The 21,028-nt window shown below is 45.2% G+C and overlaps 1 protein-coding gene across 1 annotated transcript in view; it reads right to left on the bottom strand.

Annotated features, from left to right (window-relative positions):
* Positions 1 to 21,028, bottom strand: part of LOC137518063 (KAT8 regulatory NSL complex subunit 1-like) — a 111,755-nt gene that overhangs the window by 14,136 nt on the left and 76,591 nt on the right. The window contains exons 5-8 of the mRNA XM_068235300.1: positions 11,134 to 11,338; positions 9,174 to 9,342; positions 2,876 to 2,995; positions 1,450 to 1,593 (exon numbers count right to left, since the gene is read on the bottom strand). Coding sequence (XP_068091401.1) covers positions 1,450 to 1,593; positions 2,876 to 2,995; positions 9,174 to 9,342; positions 11,134 to 11,338 — 638 coding nt within the window. The remainder of the gene's footprint in view (positions 1 to 1,449; positions 1,594 to 2,875; positions 2,996 to 9,173; positions 9,343 to 11,133; positions 11,339 to 21,028) is intronic.

Genomic DNA, 21,028 nt, shown 5'->3' with positions numbered 1-21,028 from the left:
AGAAGAATGAAGACGGGGAACGTTTTGTAACTCTGAAAAACTGCAGCCTTTGATTAGAGGCTGTCAATTTTTCTGCGGGGGGCTTCAATCAATGACTGGGATCTCTAATCCGATTCATTTATTGTTGGGCTAACGGCCGGCAGCAGCTGGCACGGCCCACGCGCAGCCCAACTGGACACGAATGTTCGTCCAGTTGGGCTTAAGTGGTTAAACAAGCTAATGCTGAAACAAATACCTCTAATAATAACAACTAACAACTGACCTCATCTACTTAAGTATTAATTAATATGTATTCTTTAATGCAGTATTGCGTGTTCCAATAGTTAGTTAAGATATTTTGTAAGGACCCAATCAGGGTCAAGGTAGGAAGAAGAATTGCCATATGTAATTTGAAGTATTTAACTTTTGTTCTGAGCCTTCCTTGCAAGACATTTTACTGTCTCCTGTACAGTAAGTAAACGTATACTATACTTCTGAGAGACTGATTAGTGGTATTTCACAACACCCGTAAGGATAAAAGATTAATGTGCAAGCGCCATGTTATCTACAACCACTGGCAGCGCTTTAAGTACAAGAACTTTCAACCAAGATTTAAAAAAAAAAAAAAAAAAAAAAAACCCTCAACCCAATTTTTAAGTCTTTACTGGTAACGACTCCGTTCTGCGAAGCAAGGGGTAGTTATGGTGTACATTACTACATCTGAACTAGCATTTGGGTGTGATGGCAGCTGCTTGTTCTACCCGTGAGTGCCAATCCTCTATAGTGGGGTCAAAGCTGGTCCTTATTTACATGTATGCTAGTGTTCAGGTGAAAAACTGTAAAAAGTTACCCGGCATCCTCAAAAATTACTATAAATACATATGTGAGGGACCAATATACATAATTTATGTGCATCTTGTTCTTTAGCAAGGATGATCAATGAGATTAATTTCTTGGAACAACCCAAAATCACTAGTTAGGTCTGACCATTAATTCTTTATGCAACTCCTGAGCGCAGGAACTTGGTTGGGGAAGCCCAGAATGGTTGCTTCACTATCAAATAATGTAGTTTTTCAAGCCACAGTAAAGTTAGGCCTTTCGGGTATTGTGGAAGGGTTATGTTTATAGACAGGGCATGGGATGACAAAGTTGGGCTAAGGAACAAAGTCTGGGGGATAGGCACTCCTGGAAGACTCCAAAAAAAGTGGATATTGGTAGACGTTAGAACACTATGGAGCTTGTACCGTTGTCAACCTACACTGAGCAAGACATATTGGGATGTAGCAGTGACTGATATTCAAGGGAGATCAGCCTCCAGTGTCTACTGGGGGCACTGAAAGGAGGAAGGTGGACCTGCCATGTTACGAGAGCCTGAGATACATTTAAGATAGTCTCATTTATATTCCGCAATCCCTACAGATATCTGAAGAGAAGAGTCTACCTCCAGCTACCAGGCAAAATAACACCGACCTGAAAATGCTGGATTTGGAGACACTCTTTGATACGGAGACCTCATTCTGTCAGGTGCAGCATCCGGCATCAGCCTATTTCTCTGCCAGCTCTCCACACGATACTGAGACAGCCTTTCCTGCTCACTTTTAATGTGTGAAAAACCTGCCATGCAAAAAAAGAAAAAAAAATTTAAGCACAGGGCAAAACTTCAGCCGGGGGGAAAAGAACACACACACACACACACACACAAAACTTTTCCACGTTGGCTCTGAAGACATCAGAGGGATGTTCTGAACAAACTGTCAGTCCAATATCTGTACAAGCACTGTCAACGCTATACAGAAAAACCTGCAGTGGCAGCGACCAATTTCTTGGACAGTGTTTGGTCTCGTACTTTTCTTCCCCTCCTGCCTCTACATTAACCTATATGGTGTTACCATCTCAGTAGTGCAGTGCTCCATTCTCCCCTCCCTAATCCAGTTACATGCAGGGCCGGATTTACCATAAGGCACTGTAGGCACGTGCCTACAGGTGCCTGATGATAGAAAGGCGGTTTACTCCCTTCCCTGAGCACCTCCCTCCTTCCCTATGCAGAGTCCCGAGCAGAGTGTAAGGCCTCTTGCACACTGCAAGTGATTCCGATTCCGCTTTTTAGTCAGTTTTTACATCCGATTCCGATTCGCAGTTTGCTCCCTGCACACTGCAAATCGGAATCTGAATCGGATGTAAAAACTGATTAAAAAGCGGAATCTGAATCGCTTGCAGTGTGCAAGAGGCCTAAATGTGAAGTTACTCACCCAGCTCTCAGCATTCCACAGACCAGATCTCTGTACAGTCAGTGGTACCTCTAGCTACTTAATACTGAGGTTACTCTGGCTACCCACTACTAAGGTGCATCTGTAGCTACCTATGACGGGCAAGGGAAGTAAGGGAGAAGTGACAGCTGGGACAGCCAGCACATTTGTGCAGTGGTTTGGCGGGGGTTTGTAGGTTTGTGAAGGGCGAAGTCTAAGGTGCCAGGACATCTGTGCCTATAGGCTCCTTTGATGTAAATCCAGGCCTGAGTTCATGCCACCCATCTTCTCCTCCAGACCCCATAAAACCTTCTGTTCCTCTTCTAGCCTACATCCTTCGAACAGTACATGCTCCTCCTCAACCCCTCTCCATTGCACAGCATACACCACTCTGCTTCAACTCCTCTTTATAGTACAGTATATGACTTTTTTCCCCTCCTGACAACACAAAACAAGCTGTTCCTCTTTCCCTCCCCATAGTGCAATACATGTTGCTCCTCATCTCCCCTTCCTTTATTACTTGTTGCTCAAACACTGGCAGAATAAAGACAACAGTCAGGTGGTATTTTGCAGGCCTGTATTTCGTTGCAACAACAATGTACAGAATTTCCCTCATAGTCAGGTAGTGATGGAAGCTGCAGATAACTTACTGCCTGTGTCCTGGGCTCTCTTGCTGAGCTGTGAAAGCTTCAGGATTTTCAGCTTATTACAGAGTCGGAACTGTCTGTCCTCTTTCAGCAATGCTTCAAAGTGCAAATGAAGGGGGGTGTCTGGAGAAACAAATGACAGAAGTGATATAAGCCGGTGTGACACTCTCCAATCTTTGTATGTCTTCATTTCCCCCATTGCCTTATCAAATTTTACCGGTCACCTTACCTGCCCCTGTAGGCTATTGAACACAATGGCTTCAATTCACAAAGCATTAGGCCCGGTTCCCACTTGAACAGATACAAAATGACCACGGTAAGCGCTCTGTCCATTTTGCATGCGCTCTGCGCTGTTCGCTCCGCATCCGCCTGCTGTAGCAATCCCCACCACTCACTTGTCCTACCGCTCAGTCCCTCTATATTCAGCCCGGAGGCTAGCAGAAGCACAGGGGTCTCCACAGGCTGCATTAGGCCAATTCTCCCTAGCAACAGGGAGAATTTTCATTGGTACACCCTGAACCAATGAGAATTCTCCCTGTTGCTAAGAATTCCCACTGGTCTTTTGCAGCCCAATGTTAGATCCCCATGCTTCTTCCCTGTGTACAGGGAACGAGTGGCGATGATCAGTGGCGGGACCTGTAGCCCTGGGGAAGGTGCAGACGCCTCCGCCTGCCTGGCATTATTGTTGGGAGTAAGCAGACCATGTTTCTGTGCACTCCAACAGATCCCTTGGATCCATTGCAGAGTGACAAATATGAACGGCTCTTATTTATACACAAAACAAGGGGGAGCGTTCACTGTGTTTAGCGATGAGGGGAGAACAGACAAAAAAAGGTCTGTTCTAATGGGAACACAGCCTTACCACATGCGGTAAAGCAAAGAAAAACCTGATTTGATCAAATATTTTGTGAAATGTCATTTATCAGAGACTGATACCGCATAAAATGACTAACCAGTGTGGTAAATAACCGGCATGTACGCTAAATGCCTCACAAAATGCCATGCGGTAAAAAGTCAGATGTTCGGCATTTACCTTCAGCCTGGAGCTGTTGGGAAGACAAACAGCCATTCGGAAGGTTACAGAAGGAAGGAAAGAGCAGGGAAAAAAAAAGTGAAACTATTTCAGAAAATAAGAAAAAGTGAACCCGAGGTGAGCCGAGGTATGGAGGCTGCCATTTTTATTTCCTTTTAAACAATACCAGTTGCCTGGCTGTCCTGCTGATCCTCCACCTCGAATACGTTCAGCCATAGCCCCTGAACAAGCATGCAGCAGATCAGATGTTTCTGATATTGTCAGATCTAACAAGATTAGCTGCATGCTTGTTTCTTGCGTTATTCAGACACTACTGCAGCCAAATAGATCAGCAGGGGCTTGCTAGGCAAAGCATAGTGTTTAAAATAAAAAAAAAAAAAATATATATGACAGCCTCTCTCACCTTTAGTTCATTTCAATAAAAAACTCCCCTAATTCCACATGGTTAATAAGATACTAATTTTAATGTTAATTTTATGCAGCTTGGACTTAGTAGAATAAAAATAATGCAGTGTGTATCACATCTTTCCTCCATTTTCCCTGCACTGCAATATCGAATGAAATACCGCACGATTTCATAAAATACCAAATTAACATACTGCACGAGGTTGTGAATCATACAGGGTTTGATAATTTACCAAAATGATTACTGCTTTTTTGAAAATCTTAGTGATTACTCAAATATTGTTTTACCACACGAGGTAAATTACCAAACATGACATTTTAACCAAACAGGTCGTAGTGAACTGAAGTCAGAATGTGACACTATGAACTATGGCATTTTAATTCACACAAAAATACATGCACACAATGCTGTCTAGGGTTTTAAACAGTCTTTAGAGAGAAGATAAAGTTACCGTGCTATTTGCTCTCCAATTTGGTTGAAGAGGTAGGGGGGTGCAGTGTATGCATTAAGGCTTTTGATATGTGTACTTAGGATTGTTGAGGACCAAGGATTTACTATAGTTACTGAATTTGTATACATGTTTTTGAAAAGAATAAAGTGTTCAGAGGGCATACAAACGGCGTGTTGGAGGGTAACTGAAGCATGCAAGCCAATGTACACTATTAAATGTGACACTGTGGGGGACATTTAGACATTAATCAAGTGTCCGAGACAAAATATTGGTAGGTTTTTAGAAATCCGTGCAGAACTGTCTCAGACATCCTAAGAAATCACTAACCAGGGCAGATTCCTTCTTAAAGTGAACATCCGGACTAAAAATCGACTCAGCAGCACTGAAAAGGCTTTGTGTTTCTTTAACAGTTTCACAGCATCAGAACTTTGTTTCTCTTATACAAACCTCATTTTTAGCTGCACAGAAGAAAACTGCCCGGGCTTTTTTCCCCTGATGCTGTGCAAAGCATGATGGGATTTCTGATTTTTTTGTTCTCTTTCTGCTGTTTTGGTGCAATTTTTTTTTTTTTTACATTTTGAATTTGACATTTGAAGCCTAGCGTGTGCAGCTGGGAGGGGTAATCAGGACACAGGATAGTTGGAACTGTGTCTCCTGCTCCTTGTCACCTCCTTTCAACCAAAAAGATGGCTGCCCCCATGACAAAGATGGCAGCCCCCATGAATCACAAACATTTGCCTGTTCTTTTAAAACAGTGTGGGTAAGAGATTATATTACCTATCTATTCTAAGGAAAATATCTCAGCCCCTGGTGGGGCGATTTGTGCCATTTAAAGCGCTGTGCGCGCAGCTAGCACTTTGCTAGTTGCGCGCACAGCTTGATCGCCGCCGCTCTGCGGCGATCGCCCGCACGCACGCAGCGGCAGAAGAGAGCCCCCCCGCCAGAGCCCTGCCCGGACCAATGAGTTCCGGGCAGCGCTATGGGCTGGATCTGAGGTGTCTGACGTCAGGAGGTCGGCTGACGTCCATGACGTCATTCCGATCGTCGCCATGGCGACAGGAGAAGCCAAACAGGGGAGCGCGTTATATACACGTTCCTGTTTGCTATTGATGCCGGCGACGATCGCACTAGAGGGACACATGCGCCCTCTAGTGGTGTTTCATGTAGCTACCACTCTGGTAGGTTTACATGAAACAAACTTTTTTTTTTTTTTTTTTTTTTTTTTTAAAGGATTTTTGCCTATTTGGGAAAAAAAAAATTAACCGCCAGGGAGGTTAAGCACTTCTTAATCTGCAGCAGTTTAGGGATGGATTTGCAGTTTTCTTAACTGTAGTGCAGCTCTAGAAATCCACGGTAAACCGCCACTATTTACAGCGCCACTATTTAGTAGGATTTAAAGGGAACCTTAACAAAAAAAACAAGAGTTTCAGTTACCTGGGGCATCTATCAGCCCCCTGCAGCCATCCTGTGCCCTCACAGTCACTCGTGGCTCCTCTGGTCCTCCGCTGCCAGCTAGTTTCATTTTTGCCGACAGAGTCGGCCGGCATGCGTACATTTTTAACCCATTCGCGTTCCGTCATTTTCACTTGAGAAATGTTCACCTCCCATTCATTAGCCTATAACTTTATCACTACTTAACACAATGAACTGATCTATATCTTGTTTTTTTCCACCACCAATTACGCTTTCTTTGGGTGATACATTTTGCTAAGAGCCACTTTACTGTAAATGTATTTTAACAGGAAGAATAAGAAAAAAAAAACGGAAAAAATTCATTATCTCTCAGTTTTCAGCCATTATAGTTTTAAAATAATATATGCCTCCATAATTAAAACTCACGTATTGTATTTGCCCATACGTCCCGGTTATTACACCGTTAAAATTATGTCCCTATCACAATGTATGGCGACAATATTTTATTTGGAAATAAAGGTGCATTTTTTCCGTTTTGCATCTATCACTATTTACAAGTTTAAAATAAAAAAAAATATAGAAGTATTTCATCTTTACATTGATTTTTAAAAAGTTTAGACCCTTAGGTAAATATTTACATTTTTTTTTTATTGTAATGTTTTTTGTTTTTTTTTATATTAAACATTTTATTTGGGTAGTTTTGGGAGGGTGGGATGTAAACAAGTGATTTATAATGTAAATGTGTGTTTGAATTTTATTTTTTTTAGTTTTACTTTTTGGCCACAAGATGGCGGCCATGAGTTTGTTTACATGACGTCACTCTAAGCGTAACACACGCTTAGAGCGACGCATGGGGTACGTTACAGCCAGAAAAAGCAAAGCTTCCGAGAGAAGCTGTCGCTTTTTCAGCGGGGGAGAGGAATCAGTGATCGGGCACCATAGCCAGATTCACTAATTGCCTGGCTAACGAACCGCGGGTCAGGAGTGCACGTGCGCGATCGGCCGCGGGAGCGCGCCTGGTTCCTGGACGTAGTTTCTACGTCCAGGAACCAAAATAGGTTAAGCATTTCCGCTGGTGCAGAAAGCTATCGTGGACATTAACAAGTACATTTTTACGCGTTACATGTGCAATGCGTAAAAATTTACGCATTGCCCCTGTAACGCGTAAAAATGTACTTGTTAATGTCCGCGATAGCTTTCTGCACCAGCAGGAATGCGTAAAAATGTACGCATGGCGGCCGGCCGACTCCCAGTCGGCAAAAACGAAACTAGCTAGCAGCGGGGGACCAAAGGAGCCACGAGTGACTGCGAGGGCACAGGATGGCTGCTGGGGGCTGGTAGATGCCCCAGGTAAGTGAAACTTTTTTTTTTTGTTAAGGTTCCCTTTAAGAAGTTTCTCATCATGCAGAACTGTTCCTCTGCTGGTTAGAACAATTTAAGAAGAAAACGGTTGATAAATCTGGCCCTGTCTCTTTAAAACCGTATGTGAAGTAGTACTGTGTGCCTGCTTAAAAAAATATATATATATTCCATATACACAAACCGTCCCAAGAGGCCAACCACAAAAGCAATTTAATGAAATGCAGATTTTGAATAGATGCACTGAGCATCTGTTCCATAAACCGTGCCTAACTTATGCAGACCAGTTCAAAGAAAAGTGTAGCAAAAATGAAAAGCACTCTGGGCAAGGCTGAACAATGTTGTCTTATGAAGTATGGTGAAAGCAGTAAATAATGGTCCTCTGCAGAAAGAACAGGGCTGCACAGAAGTCACTGCATCACGGAAGGTTCATTTTCATAGCGTATGAGGGTGAATCAGGAAGTCTTAGTCCTTGAACACACACGTAACAGAATTGTTGCTTAGCAGGGAACATGACTAGATCCCTCAAGCAATAGTTCGGGGGCGGAGCTGTATAGACGTGTCGCTAACCTGCAGGCTAGCGATGTTCCCTGTTACTATGGGGGCAGACGTGTTTGATTCACGACAAAATGTGGCGCGTGATGTAGCAGCTTCACACAGACTGGGTGAGGGGGACAATGCACTTGGGTGTGGTCGCTACACGCCAGATCTTTAGGCAATGCTGGACAGCTACACAGAGCTAAAACCGCTGGAGCATGTGCTCGGGTGCACCCACAGCTGTTAAACCATGTGGTATATGAAGTGGTATAGTTAGTCAATTATCGGCCAAGCAAAATTAACTTCTTGATGCACCATATTTGAGGATTTATTTACTGATTTTGAATACACATTGTGTGTGAACGGGGGTTCATGTGAGGGGGTGTTTGCAGTGTTCAGTCCCCTGGATTTGTGACTTGCACCTCATAAGACAGCTGTTGTCTGACAGGAGGGCTTATGTCCACCCTGCTACGGGCAAGGTGTGTCCTCCATCTAAGGGGATCCAGCAGCTGGAGGCAAAGAAGGTAGGTACTCCCTCCTCCAGCATGCTTCTGCAGCATACAGCAGGTGTTGGTGAACACGGACAGTGAGAGGTTAAAGGCCGCCTTTTTATAATCATGTCTGACATTTTTGCCTGTTCTTTCAGGTATCAATGATAGCTAGGCTTACAATCAGTTTATATACAGTAGAAGCATATATTTAGGTAAATAAAAGCAGAATGTAAGTTCCTTCAGGGCAGAGACTGATGAGTAGTATTACATAAATTAGTACCATTACCGAAAAGTTGTACTGGCCATGTCCGTGATAGGCAAACTTGGCTCTCCAGCTCTTAAGGAAGTCCCAAATGTATTGCAGGAGCCATAGCCATGATTCATAAAGGCAAATGTTTTGTGGGACTTTGTTCCTTAACAGCTGGAGAGCCAAGTTTTCCCATAACTGGGCCATGTGAACAGGGAAACCACCATAGCTGTAAATGGGAACTTGGCTCACAGCTGATAATGACAACAGGAATAACACTCTCATACATCATTCACTGTGAGTAACAGTACAGCAGCTGAGATCCTGCATATTCTTCCAGTCATACTTGTCCCTCTCTGCTCACCGTAGGAGAAGGACAGGATGGGGTGGTAGCAAGGGTCTATCAGTGCAATCCGCTCGCTCACAGACAGGCTGCTGGGGTTGTGCGCCATCTTTGCATAAGTCTTGCACCCACATAGAATACACGTGGTGGGAGGCTCACAGCCACATTTCGCAGTTGGCGGCTTCTGCGGCTAAACAGAACACAGGAAAAAAAAAATGATATAGAAATACAACTATATAACTGCATTAATGAGGATAAAGCCACAACTAGTCATTCAAACCATAGCACAACCGGTACTTGCTTATTATCCTGGCATATGTTGAACCTCATCAACCTACATCAATCTCATGAACCTACATTTAAAATTAACTGGTCAAAAAATGCAGGGTTGCACAACATGGCTATGACCGAAGATGTGCTACATCTGTGATGTCACGCGTGGCCCCAGCAATGCAAGCTGGGAGATGTAGTTCATTAAAGTGACATCTCCCAGCAAGAAAATGTAATCACATGCATTGCAGTGGCTGGGGATGCGCAACTTTACTGAGGCTGCTTTTAACTGCAGTACATCGGCACAGGTAAAAGCAAGATGGCCCGTATATAGACGGGAGGCTTGGTAGCGCCCTGTAAGTAAATGCTTGCTTCCCCCCCCCCCCCCAAAAAAAAATTACACATACCCCTTACAAAAATCCTTCTGGGGGGCTTAATTTCATTTAATTTGTTAACCTATGGTGGCCCCAGTACTCAGTTAACGTTAAAACAAACCCGTAACATTTGGGGGAGGTAAAAGTTAGATACTTACCTTGGTAGGGAGAAATCTCTGGATCCCAACCCTCCTGCAGACCACCGCTGGATGTCGGGACTCCCTAGAACAGGGGTCCTCAACGTTTTGGGTCGAGGGTTGGGTCAACATACTTCAGACTGCTGGGGGCCGAAATATACATAAAATGTAGAAGTCTTTGCGGGCCAGACAGTGAAGCATACTCAGGTGACAACCTGCAGTCCAATTGGACAGCAGTGTCACCTGATGTGGAATTTGATCGGAAACTAGCAAATTACTGCTTTCTGGCTTCCATGTGGATGGGTGGTGCCAGAACTGCTGTTCTATTTGCGGACCACCAATATTTAAAGATGTAGCTGACCGCATAAGTTATACATTTTGTGTGTGGAGGGCCAGGGAATAAGCCTAAGGGGGCCACATTCGGCCCGCAGGCCTTAGTTTGAGGACCACTGCCCTAGAAGCTTACGGCCGATCTCCCATACATTAATGAGTACGTCCACAATGTACAGGACTGCTCACGCTTGCGCACTAGCCGCTGCTTGAGCCCTGCAAAGAACGGGCATGTTTGGCTATACACGCTAGCCTGTGTATTTTTGAGGATGAATTATAGGTGATCATTTTCCACTGCATGTGGTCTGGTGCCCAGATCTCTCCAAATGTTTTGATGCATCAATAGTCTTGTTATCCAGAGGCACAGCTGCACACCTGGTTCATCTGGTGCCAACCATCTTTTTACCCATCTTTAGTCACTGAAACAGGTTTAAGATCAGCTGCCAAAACTACAGCCGTCTCCGTTTGAAAAAGGGTACACTACCTTAAAAAGCAATGTGCTACTGCATCTAATTTTAAACAGGTTTCAATAATGAGCTGTTTTTACACTAAGGAGGTGCTGACCCAATTCAGTGTTCTTCCCCCCAAAAAAAGTCTACAACAATGTCAGGAAGAGATCCTTGTGCTGCAGCCAAATAGTTATTGGCCAGCAGCTTGCATTACAGTGCTGGTCCATTCATGTACCCAATGGAATCTTCACAGCAAACGTTTGCAACACTGTGGACATGTGTTCCATTCTGTAACATGTGACCACGGTTTCCCTAGTGTGAACAAATCTAACACACTGCTCACTAGAATATGCAGCTCAGTATGCTTCTGGCACCCATGTCTGTAAATCCTCATTCTTTATTACTATAATTGCAATCTTACCTTTCTACTAAGAGACGATACGTCACTGGACCGGACCACGCTGCGTTTCTTGTACCCACGCAGGGGCCGTGTCCTAGCTGCCACACAGGTGGAGTCAGAAAGTGCTGGTGATGCAGACAGGACATCCACACGACGTTTTTTACCCAACACCTCTTCTGGATCCAAATCCTCTGTGGAGCCATTACAAGACACACTGGAGCGCACACTGCAATAAGAGGAGAGGTGTCAAATTGAGGGGTAACCAAGCAACTACCGGCAAGGCAGAACTTTGTGACGGCATCAGTTGGTTCTACTGGCAGTCAAAGCAAAAAAGAACTATCCTAGAAATATCAGTAGCATTCATGTATCAGAACTGCAGCAGTTGATTTTGGGCTTGTGCCAGTTGTAAGCTAGGCTCTGCTTCAGCGCTGAATACCACTGGCAATGTGTTTACAAGTACAGCTTCGCTCACAGTGGTGCGCTGCAAAGTAACGGCCGCATTGTAACTCAGCTTTCCGCCGTGCAATGCACCACATATGTAATGTTCACAGTGTGGCGGGAGCGGTATAACTGCGTTATTGCATAACGTGCGCTAACAGTGAAGCATACTTTTCACTGACTGCATGCGGTGCAATGCGCAGATAAAGTACAGCGCCACTTTCCAGATCAAATGTGTTCCTGCTGTTACAGGGAACGCAATGCCTACAGTGAACCTAGCCTAAATGCATTACTGGTTTATAAACCAGTAAGGCAGGAAACACTTGCTAGAATCATGCGCTTTAAAATGCCCACGGCTGCATGGTTCATTGATGTCAATTACCTCACTCGGGAAACACACGCCATTAACCGTCAGCCTTCTGCGGTCACATTTTCCACGTGTCTAAAATCACTATCACACAGGCGTAGAACCAGGAATTGCAGGGAGAAACGCCCCCGGAAGTGTGTTCCTTACCTAATATAGCAACTTTCTAGCCATAATCTTCCTAGACAACTACCTCATTGACTGAACACATTCTCCTCTTGTTGGGGGGGTGTAGATGCAGAGTGTTAAGGAGGTGTATATAATGTCACCCAGCATGCAACTTGGAATTGAGAGCAAATCAGAGGCGCTCCTTGATAACCTGGGCATGCTCAATTCCTAGTTGCATACAATTTGTATGCAAGATCACTATTTCTAGTGGTGAGAAAGCTTCAGCTTCTGGATCCGTGGTGAGAAAGCTTCAGCTTCTGGATCCGTGGTACAGAGTTAGGGTAAGGAGGATCAGAGACACAAGGAGGATCAGAGTCAAAAGGATTTTGTTATGTAGCTAACTAAACGGAACCTAAAATATCTCTATTGAAAGTGGTAGCGAGAAAGAAACTGTTACCTAGCAACCTAGCCTAGAGTCAAGTGTCTCAAGTCTGTGGCAGCGAAAAGGATACTGCTGACAGAAAAGCATGCCTGGGATGGAGCTGGGGAGTGGATATCGGTCATAGAAGAGGGCACAATGGCTGGGGCAGAGGAGAGGCTGCAGCCAATAAAGGGGCAGCTAGACAGGATGCCACTGAGAGAAGGGGATATGATGTCTGGAATTGGAGAATATCAACAATAGAAGAGGGAGCAACTGTTGGAGCAAGTTAGGGGAAAGCAGTAAAAAGAATAGGATGCAGTGGAAGGGATGGTACACAGGCTGTGGAAGGGGGGGGGGGGGGGGGTCTAGCAGGCAATGCAGAGCAGACTGGGGCACAGACTCTGCTGAGATTTGTGGGGTCTAACTGGTACTGCAGATAAAGCTGTAGTAGACTTGGCAGGAGTTTAGCTGGTAATGTAAAACAAGCATAGACTTGAGTGGAATATGTGGGTCTAGCTTATGATATAGAACAGGCCACGTGAGACTAAGCCAAGGTCTGTGGGGTCTACACTGGCAATAAAAAAAACACGGGAATATAGGCCTGGAATGTGGGTTCTAGGTGGCAACAGAAAAAAAGTCTGGGCACAGACTTGCTGAGGGTTGTGTGGTCTAGCTGGCAAAGCAGGTCAGGCTGAGGTCTGAAGTACTCAAGAACTGGCATACAGACAGCCCATGTGTAACGCATGGATGTGCTTCCATTATTTGTATTGTGAGATGCATTAGTTCTAATGCACCTGTTCTACTGCTATGAGCACAGTTGTGCCTTTAAGAGGCTAGTAAGCCCTATGCAATGTCAGGTGCATCTTGGTTAGATGCGCTACCAGCATGCAGAGAATTATTACCCCACAACACTGGTGGGTTAAGGTCATAAAGCGAGTGATTGTTCCTGCAGAAAATGCACAGGACTGGCAAACAAACTCCAGGAGGTAGTCTGCGCCGGCACCAATGTGAGTGCAGGAAGGGAAAGGGATGCACAAATTGCCAGGACTCAAAAGGGTGGGGATCAAATACGGATTCTATACAAATACAGCAAAGAATGAGGAACCCCAAAGTCAAAATGTTTAGGAGGATTCAGCCTTGCTGTGTGAGCAGCACACTTCATAACCCTAGGAGTATAACATTCCACATTGAGCAAAGGCCCCAGTCTGCAGTTATACAGTAAAGCATTACCCTACCCTTCTACATATTAGGATAAAGCACTACACTGGGTGTGCACAACAGGCACCAAATTACTGGTTTTATTTAAAGCTTACTTCCAGAGAAATAAGCTTTAGATCTCTTTGCAGTGAAAATAACGTGATTAATAAAATTTCTTATTTTTTTACAATATTCAGTTATAAAAGTTACTTGGCGATTGTCCATTGTAAAAGCTTTCCTCACCCCATTTACCGTGACATTTATCACTGGTCTGTAGTCTTGCCAGGTGATCTCTGCAAAGTGTTTGTGTCGTCCTCTCCTAATCCTCCCCCCCCCCCCCCCAATAATCAGTAACAGCCAGTCATGCCCTTCTGCACATGCATGGTACAGCCACAGTACTACTGCACAGGCGCACCACGCTCCTGACTGCTGGAGTGCAGCGAGGTGCAAGTGCAGCCAAGGTCATGCATTCGCAGATTACCACAGGGGATTAGAAGAGAACGGAGAGGACGGCGAGGGACCCCATGAACCTCATGGGGATAGAGGAAGCCCCAGGTAAGTATATAGCCGTTATCTTTATCTCAGGTTCTCTGTAAGCACACATGTGCCATAGGTTGAACCCTTCATGACGTAGTTAAAGAACCCTACACTCCCCCCCCCCAATGGAAATGCCTTTTCTTTGCTGCCCCTTCACTCACATAGGATACTTAAGACAGGTTCCTGTCTGCAGCATGTGAGGATAACGGTTTATCGCTCCCCTTGCTCCCATTCAGCCTGGGTGGAGTGCTAAGCAACAGAATGGACAGATATTCCCAACCAGAAGATGGCATGACATGTTCACACAGTGCGAGACTGCGGTTTTCTTCAAAATGTAGTTATCAAATGGCACTTTAATCAATTAAAACCCAGCTCATGTTACTAGAGGGAGGGAGAAGTTTAGTTGAACAGGGAAAAAAAATAAAAGTCTGGATGGGACTTTCCTAACTCCCCCACAATGCAACAACGTCTATGCAGTCTACTTATCCATATCGCTTCGTATTCTTAATTGTTCACATGAGAATTATGAATGAGGATATTACAGCAGACCAGTAACCCCAGAAGCTTTCTACTCCTATCAGCAGCTGTTCAGACAAACACACTATTGTGGTTTTATGTGATGCTGACAAATCAATATGGAGTAAACCCACAAAGACTCCTAATGTAGAGAGAGACCTGTCTGCTGAGCACAGCAATCTGTGTGACTGAAGACTACATACCGGCAGCTCTTTATACAACACAGAAACGCAGCACTAACCCTCCACACACAATCCCTGATAAAGGTTCTGCAAAGTGATCAAACAAACGACACTTCAAGTAAATGATGGATACAGGTAAGTTCTGTAACTGTTATCACAACATTTACTTGGTGAAACAGGCAAAAGACCAGACAGACAAACTAGTGGGTTTCCAGCCAAAGCCATCTCCAATATTCCAGCATTGTACAAACTCTCCAATGCATCACCAAAAGATCTGGCGTGCCAGGGCAATTCCTGATCGAGCTGCCTTAGAGCTGCACCCCCATGCATGCTCAGTGTGACCTTTAAATTCTTGGCCTCCTACACACCAACTTGAGGGCAGAGAGGACTACCCATCCTCCAAGCCACCTCTGTGACAAACTGCAGCCCCCAAGCCCTGGTGGTTCACAAGATGATATCCCTCTCCACAACTACAAGCTAGTGTTACGCCTGTACAGCATCCTGGTCCAAATTGAAAGTGGGTCGAGCTCTAATTCCTTGTGCATGTGTCATGCTTTGGTGTCTAAAAGCTTGTTTTTTTTATTTTAGGTTTTTACTAATAAAAAGATTTTTCAACCTAAAGAGAAACTGAAGAGGATTTTAAAACAAACTGTGTCACTTACCTGGGGCTTCTGCAAGCCCCCAGCAACCGTCCTGTCCAGCGCCGGTCCTCCATTCTCTTGCCGCTGCTCCGTTTCATTCCTAGACACGTTAGTAGAGGGGCCACAAGCGTATCCTTTTCACCTGTTTCCGTCTGCAATAAAGCTGGAGTAGAAAACAAAGGATATCCGTGGCCATAGCCGCGCAAGCGCAGTGGCCCGGCAGCTGAACCAAAAGTAGCTGGCAACGACAGAACGAAGGATCGTGGAAGAACGGCACAGGACAAGACAGTTGCTGGGGGCTTGCAGAAGCCCCAGGTAAGTGAAACAGTTTGTTTTAAAATCCTCTTCAGTTCCGCTTTAAGTAAAGTTCCCACATTTGCCATTATCAGGCAGTCTATTGTTTCACACATCCAACTTTCTGTACTGGATGACTGGTAACTACTTTCTAGTCTATGGAGCCATCTTTATTAAACAGCATAAACCTTGCCAATCACACCAGCAGGTGGAGCTGGAAAACAGCCATTACATTTCATTTGCAATGACTGCACCTCCACAGATCCAGCTGAACTTTGTACATGACACAATAGCTGGACTCGCTTGCAATGGGGATGAATCTGCTGACAGGACCCTGGTGGTAAAGCTTTGCTCTTGGAGCTTACTAGACAGCGCAGATAGTGACTGGGAGGTTTTTCTAAATTCTACCTTCTCCCTAAAATGGAACTAAAACTGATAACATCCTTTCTGCTCTAAGAGACTAGCCACAGCATGATAACCTCGTCCAGAGACGCCGGAGGTCACCGCTCAGGCCCTGCTGGGCCGATTTGAATACTTTTTTTCAAACATGCAGCTAGCACTTTGCTAGCTGCACGTTTGCTGCGATCGCCGCGGCGAAAGAGGCCCCCCCCCCCCAGACCCCGTGCGCAGCCTGGTCAATCAGTGCCAGGCAGCGCTGAGGGGTGGATCGGGACTCACGACGTCGACGTCATTCCGTTCGTCGCCACGGCGACGGAGGAAGCCCTAAAGGAAATGCCGTTCAGAACGGGATTTCTTTATGGGCAAGCGCGCCAGCGGCGATCGGAGGGGTGGGTGGGAAAGCGCAGGGAGGGGGGCATCATGTAGCTAGCGATAGGCTAGCTACAGGAGAAAAAAAAAAATTGGGCGAAAAAAAACCACCCGCGGTCGTGGGTTTTCAGACCGCCCAGCAGGTGAAGGGACAGGAGGGGTTAATGGCTGAAATACTCTATGCAGTGCAGTCATTAACCCCTCCCCAAGTGCAACCATGAGCTGGGTAGACTTATACTTGAGTCAATAAATTCTAGCTTAAGAGGGTTGAACTTTGGAGTAGACTTGTACAAGAAGTCGACTTGTATTCGAGTAAATGCGGTACATCCTTATGTCAAGGCTCAATGTACAGGTCCAGCGTGGCCATCCCACATCTACACCCAGTTTAATTTAATTAATTAATTTAGCCTTAGGCACATATATTTAGGCCCCTTCCGCACTTGTACGTTGCTGGTTGCATTTCAGTAAAGTACGGTGTGACATGCAAGGACATGAGAAGTGCACTGACTGTTCTGCCTGATGATTCCACCCAGGTGTTGTGATTAAGGCCCGGTTCACATTAGCGGTGGCTATCCGGAATAGCCGTGCCGGAGCCGCACCGCATGCTGGCCGGACGAAACGGACGCACGGCATAGCAATGTAAGTCTATGCCAGGGTTCACATGTGTCCGTTTCGTCCGGACCGGAGCCGGACCGGATCCGGACTCCGGTGTCCGTTCCAACATGCGCTATTTTTTGGTCCGGCTCCTCCGGCAGCCGTATCCGGGGCGGAGCCGGACTGCACCATCCGGCCAATGGAAACCAATGAGAACCGGAGAGCGCACAACACACTGGCAAAAAATCCGGATGTTCTACCCCACTTCCTATGAGGATTGTTGCGGCGATATTGTATCGGGGACACATGGGCAACCATTTTGGAGTGGAGCAGCACGAGCTGGAGATGTTGGCAGCATGTTGGAGGTGGAGGTGAGTGCTAAACAGCGGAGGGCCTGATTCCACAGGTCCCCCTTCTGCTGACCTCCCAGACCCCAACATTTTTTTTTGTTTTTATACAGGTTGTTATCTCTTTAAGAATCCGGATCCGGACCGCAACCGTGTTCATACCGCACGGAAACCGTATGCAACCGGACCGGATCCGGACAGGAACCGTACGGTTCAGGTCCGATCCGGCTCCGGTGCGGTCCGGACATCCGGTGCGGTTTTTGCAAAACCGCAAGTGTGAACCGGGCCTTAGTGTTTAAAAGTATGGTTGCATGCAATTTTACACTCCTGCAGTGCAACCCATTCATTATAAAAGAATGGGATCTGCACTGCATTGGAGAACAGTGCAAGTGCTGCACATTGCTATGGCCACCTGTGTTGCAAGCAGCGCACAAGTAGGGAAGGGGGTGTAGACGTGGAATAACAAGGAATGAATAAATCCTAGAAAGGTTACAAAGTGCTTACAAGTAATCCAGAGTCTCTACTATGGAGAGTGGCAAGGGTGCATCCTTCACAAAAGGTGCTGACAAATCAACATTCAGGGAACAGAATGTGGCTACAGCCATCCACCTATTGTGTTCTACTCAGAGTGAGTTCCAGAGGCTTGACTATGGGGAATGCAGCTGCTCTGCTCCTATGTTATATCATGAGACAAGTGTGGCAGGATGTGAAATGCAGGCTGTGATCAGGGTTTACACTCACTGCATGTGAAAGTAGCATTACAGGTTATACTGGTTTAATAGAAGTCATGAGAAAGTATTGTGTGCAGCAGAATCCCACAGCAGGCTGTGCCTCGGCCCCTCCTTCAAACAAAAACACTTCTAGGACTCCAGTGCCTGAATAGCTAGATCTATACCTGCATTATAAGGCCAGCACTCTCCCATGCCTCCAATACCGCTATACTACATCCCCCGTTATCAAACGCCAAGCCCTAGTCATCAGATCCAACAAGGAACAAACTACACCCACAGCCTCTCTTGTCCTAGGCACTATCGGCACACAAGAATGTATTATAATCTACTGAGTTTTGCATTCTGTGGATAATTTAGGCATAAACTAAAAGTAAAAAAAAAAAAAAAAAACAGGTTGGTCTGATGAACTGTGGAATGCCTCGTCCATCAAGGCAGTGCCACACCAGTAGTGAAAAATACTACTGATATTTTCAAACCTACTAAAACTATAACACTACGGGAAAGAAAAAGTAGTCTTAAAGCGGATGAAAAACTAACTATAACAAGTAACTCGTCTATATATCTTATCTAAAGTTTAGAGTTTACATAGCAAATCTAGCTGCAGACAGCTTCAATAGTTTATGATTATTATTCCTGTGATACAATGAGGGCAGCTATGTTCTGTTTGTCACAGGCTGAGGGCTGGAGATGCTATCAGCTTGCCTGTATCTAATGTGACAAATTCAGTCCCTTCTCCTCCCCTCTGCCTCTGAAATCTCTGGCTAGTAACCTCCTCCTCCTGCCCAGACTGAGCTCCCATAAGCCCTTGCTACATGGGACGGAGTGCCAAGGAACTCTAAAAAGCGGTGGGCGAGGCTTGTTTAGTTTACAGGGAATTAGAGTATTAAAACAAAAAAAAGTATTTGGCTTGGTGAATGCCCACTTAACTATATGAAAGGAACACAATCATGCAATGAGTAAAAGTTTATCATGGATTCACTTTAAAGTGGATCCGAGGTGAACCTTTACTCATTGCATAATTGTGTTCCTTTCCTATTGTTTATAGGGCATTCCTCAAGCCAAATACTTTTTTGTATTAATACTCTAATTCCCTATAAACTAAATAAACCATGCCCGCAGGTTTTCAGAGCCTTGGCAGTAGCAAGGGCTCTTGGGAGCTCAGTCTGGGCAGGAGGAGGAGGTGTTACTAGCCATTGATTTCAGAGGCAGAGGGGAGGTTTTTTTCACAGGCTGAGTGCTCAATATACAGATAAGCCTGCTTCTGTGTAATGTTTACAAACAACATGGCTGCTGTCACTGTATCACAGGAAGAAATAATCATTTTCTATTAAAGCAGTTTGCAGCTAGATTTGCTGTGTAAACTACCTAAACTTTAGATAAGATTATATATATATATATATATATATATATAGACAAGTTACTTGTTATATAGTTAGTTTTTCATCTCGGATCCGCTTTAACTAAAGAGCAAAGAATCTACCTCAATGAGACACTAAACGCAAATCAGTGCGAGACTGCACGTCCCCAGACTGGAACAACCATTTCTGTTCAAGTGTTCAACGGAATGTAGGTAGGGCACATATCCAGATGAGAATTCTAAGAATGCAGTCAATAAGGGAAAATACCTTGTAGGTAAGGTTTTGTCCCTAATTGACCAATAAGGGTATATAATAGATAAGTTAAGGTCTGTACACACTAGCAACTTAGGTTGCCTTTAAAAAAAAAAAGAAATCCGAGATGGGGTAATAGCATTAAAATATACATAACTGGGGCTTCCTCCAGCCCCCTCTGGCCTGATCACTCCCACGGTGTCATCTCCCTCTTCATTTGCCAGCAATTTGCCCCGGAAAAACCTCTGGTCTGGGGCCAAGTGCAAATGCGTGGCCCGGGCCATGCACACTCCAGCTCCCAGTACTACTGTGCAGGCACAGAGCGCTCCCGGTGATGGGAGCGTGAAAGGGGAGCGTGCCTGGCTGGACTGTACATGTGCAAGCTGGCCAGACTAACCTATTTAGTTGCAGGCAAACAGAGGGAGAAGAGGACGCCGTAGTGAGCAATCAGACCGGAGGGGGCTGGAGGAAGCCCCAGGGTATGTATATTTTATTGGTTATCACCCATCTCAGGTACACTTTAAACAGTTACTCAAGATAAGTTGCGGAGTCTTTCCGAGTGTGTACAGAAGTCGAAAATCATGCTGACTGCTCATTAGCGATGGTGCTTGATAGAAAACTATGACCAATTGCAATAGATAACCCATCCCCAAGAAGAGCCCATATATTAGGGATAAGGGAAAGGCACCTTCCCCACCTGAACACATCGGAAAATGGAAGTGCCAACGCATGGCACTCTCACTACGATTCCATGATGAATGAAAGCCGCAATGCGTTTGCGTATTTTCACTGGCAATCTTGCATTGTAAGTACAGAGAATATGAAATTGTAACACACGGATGGGGACTTCAGACAGTGCAGTCCTTGCCATTCTAATGTTTCCACGGATTGCATCACAAAAAAGATGCGGAAATCTTACCATGTGGGTAAGGGGAGCGCTTATCAAACACTCTGAAACCAGCGCAGGAGATTTGGGCGCAGCCGGCGCCACCATAGGCCGTAATAGGAATTATGGCTATAGCAGGCACAAGGAGTAACACCAGCGTCGTCAGAAGACGGAGCTGAAGTTACTTTTAAAACATGGAAGAAGAAGAAGGAGCAGGAATGATCGGCACTGCAATGTACATTTATTCTTCAAAAAGTGAGGCACAGTCCGAATGCATAAATA

Source organism: Hyperolius riggenbachi, chromosome 5 (genome assembly GCF_040937935.1).
Source record: "Hyperolius riggenbachi isolate aHypRig1 chromosome 5, aHypRig1.pri, whole genome shotgun sequence".
Lineage (NCBI taxonomy): Eukaryota > Metazoa > Chordata > Amphibia > Anura > Hyperoliidae > Hyperolius > Hyperolius riggenbachi.
The sequence above is the reverse complement of the archived record's forward strand: the minus strand, read 5'-3'. Positions and strand labels throughout refer to the sequence as shown.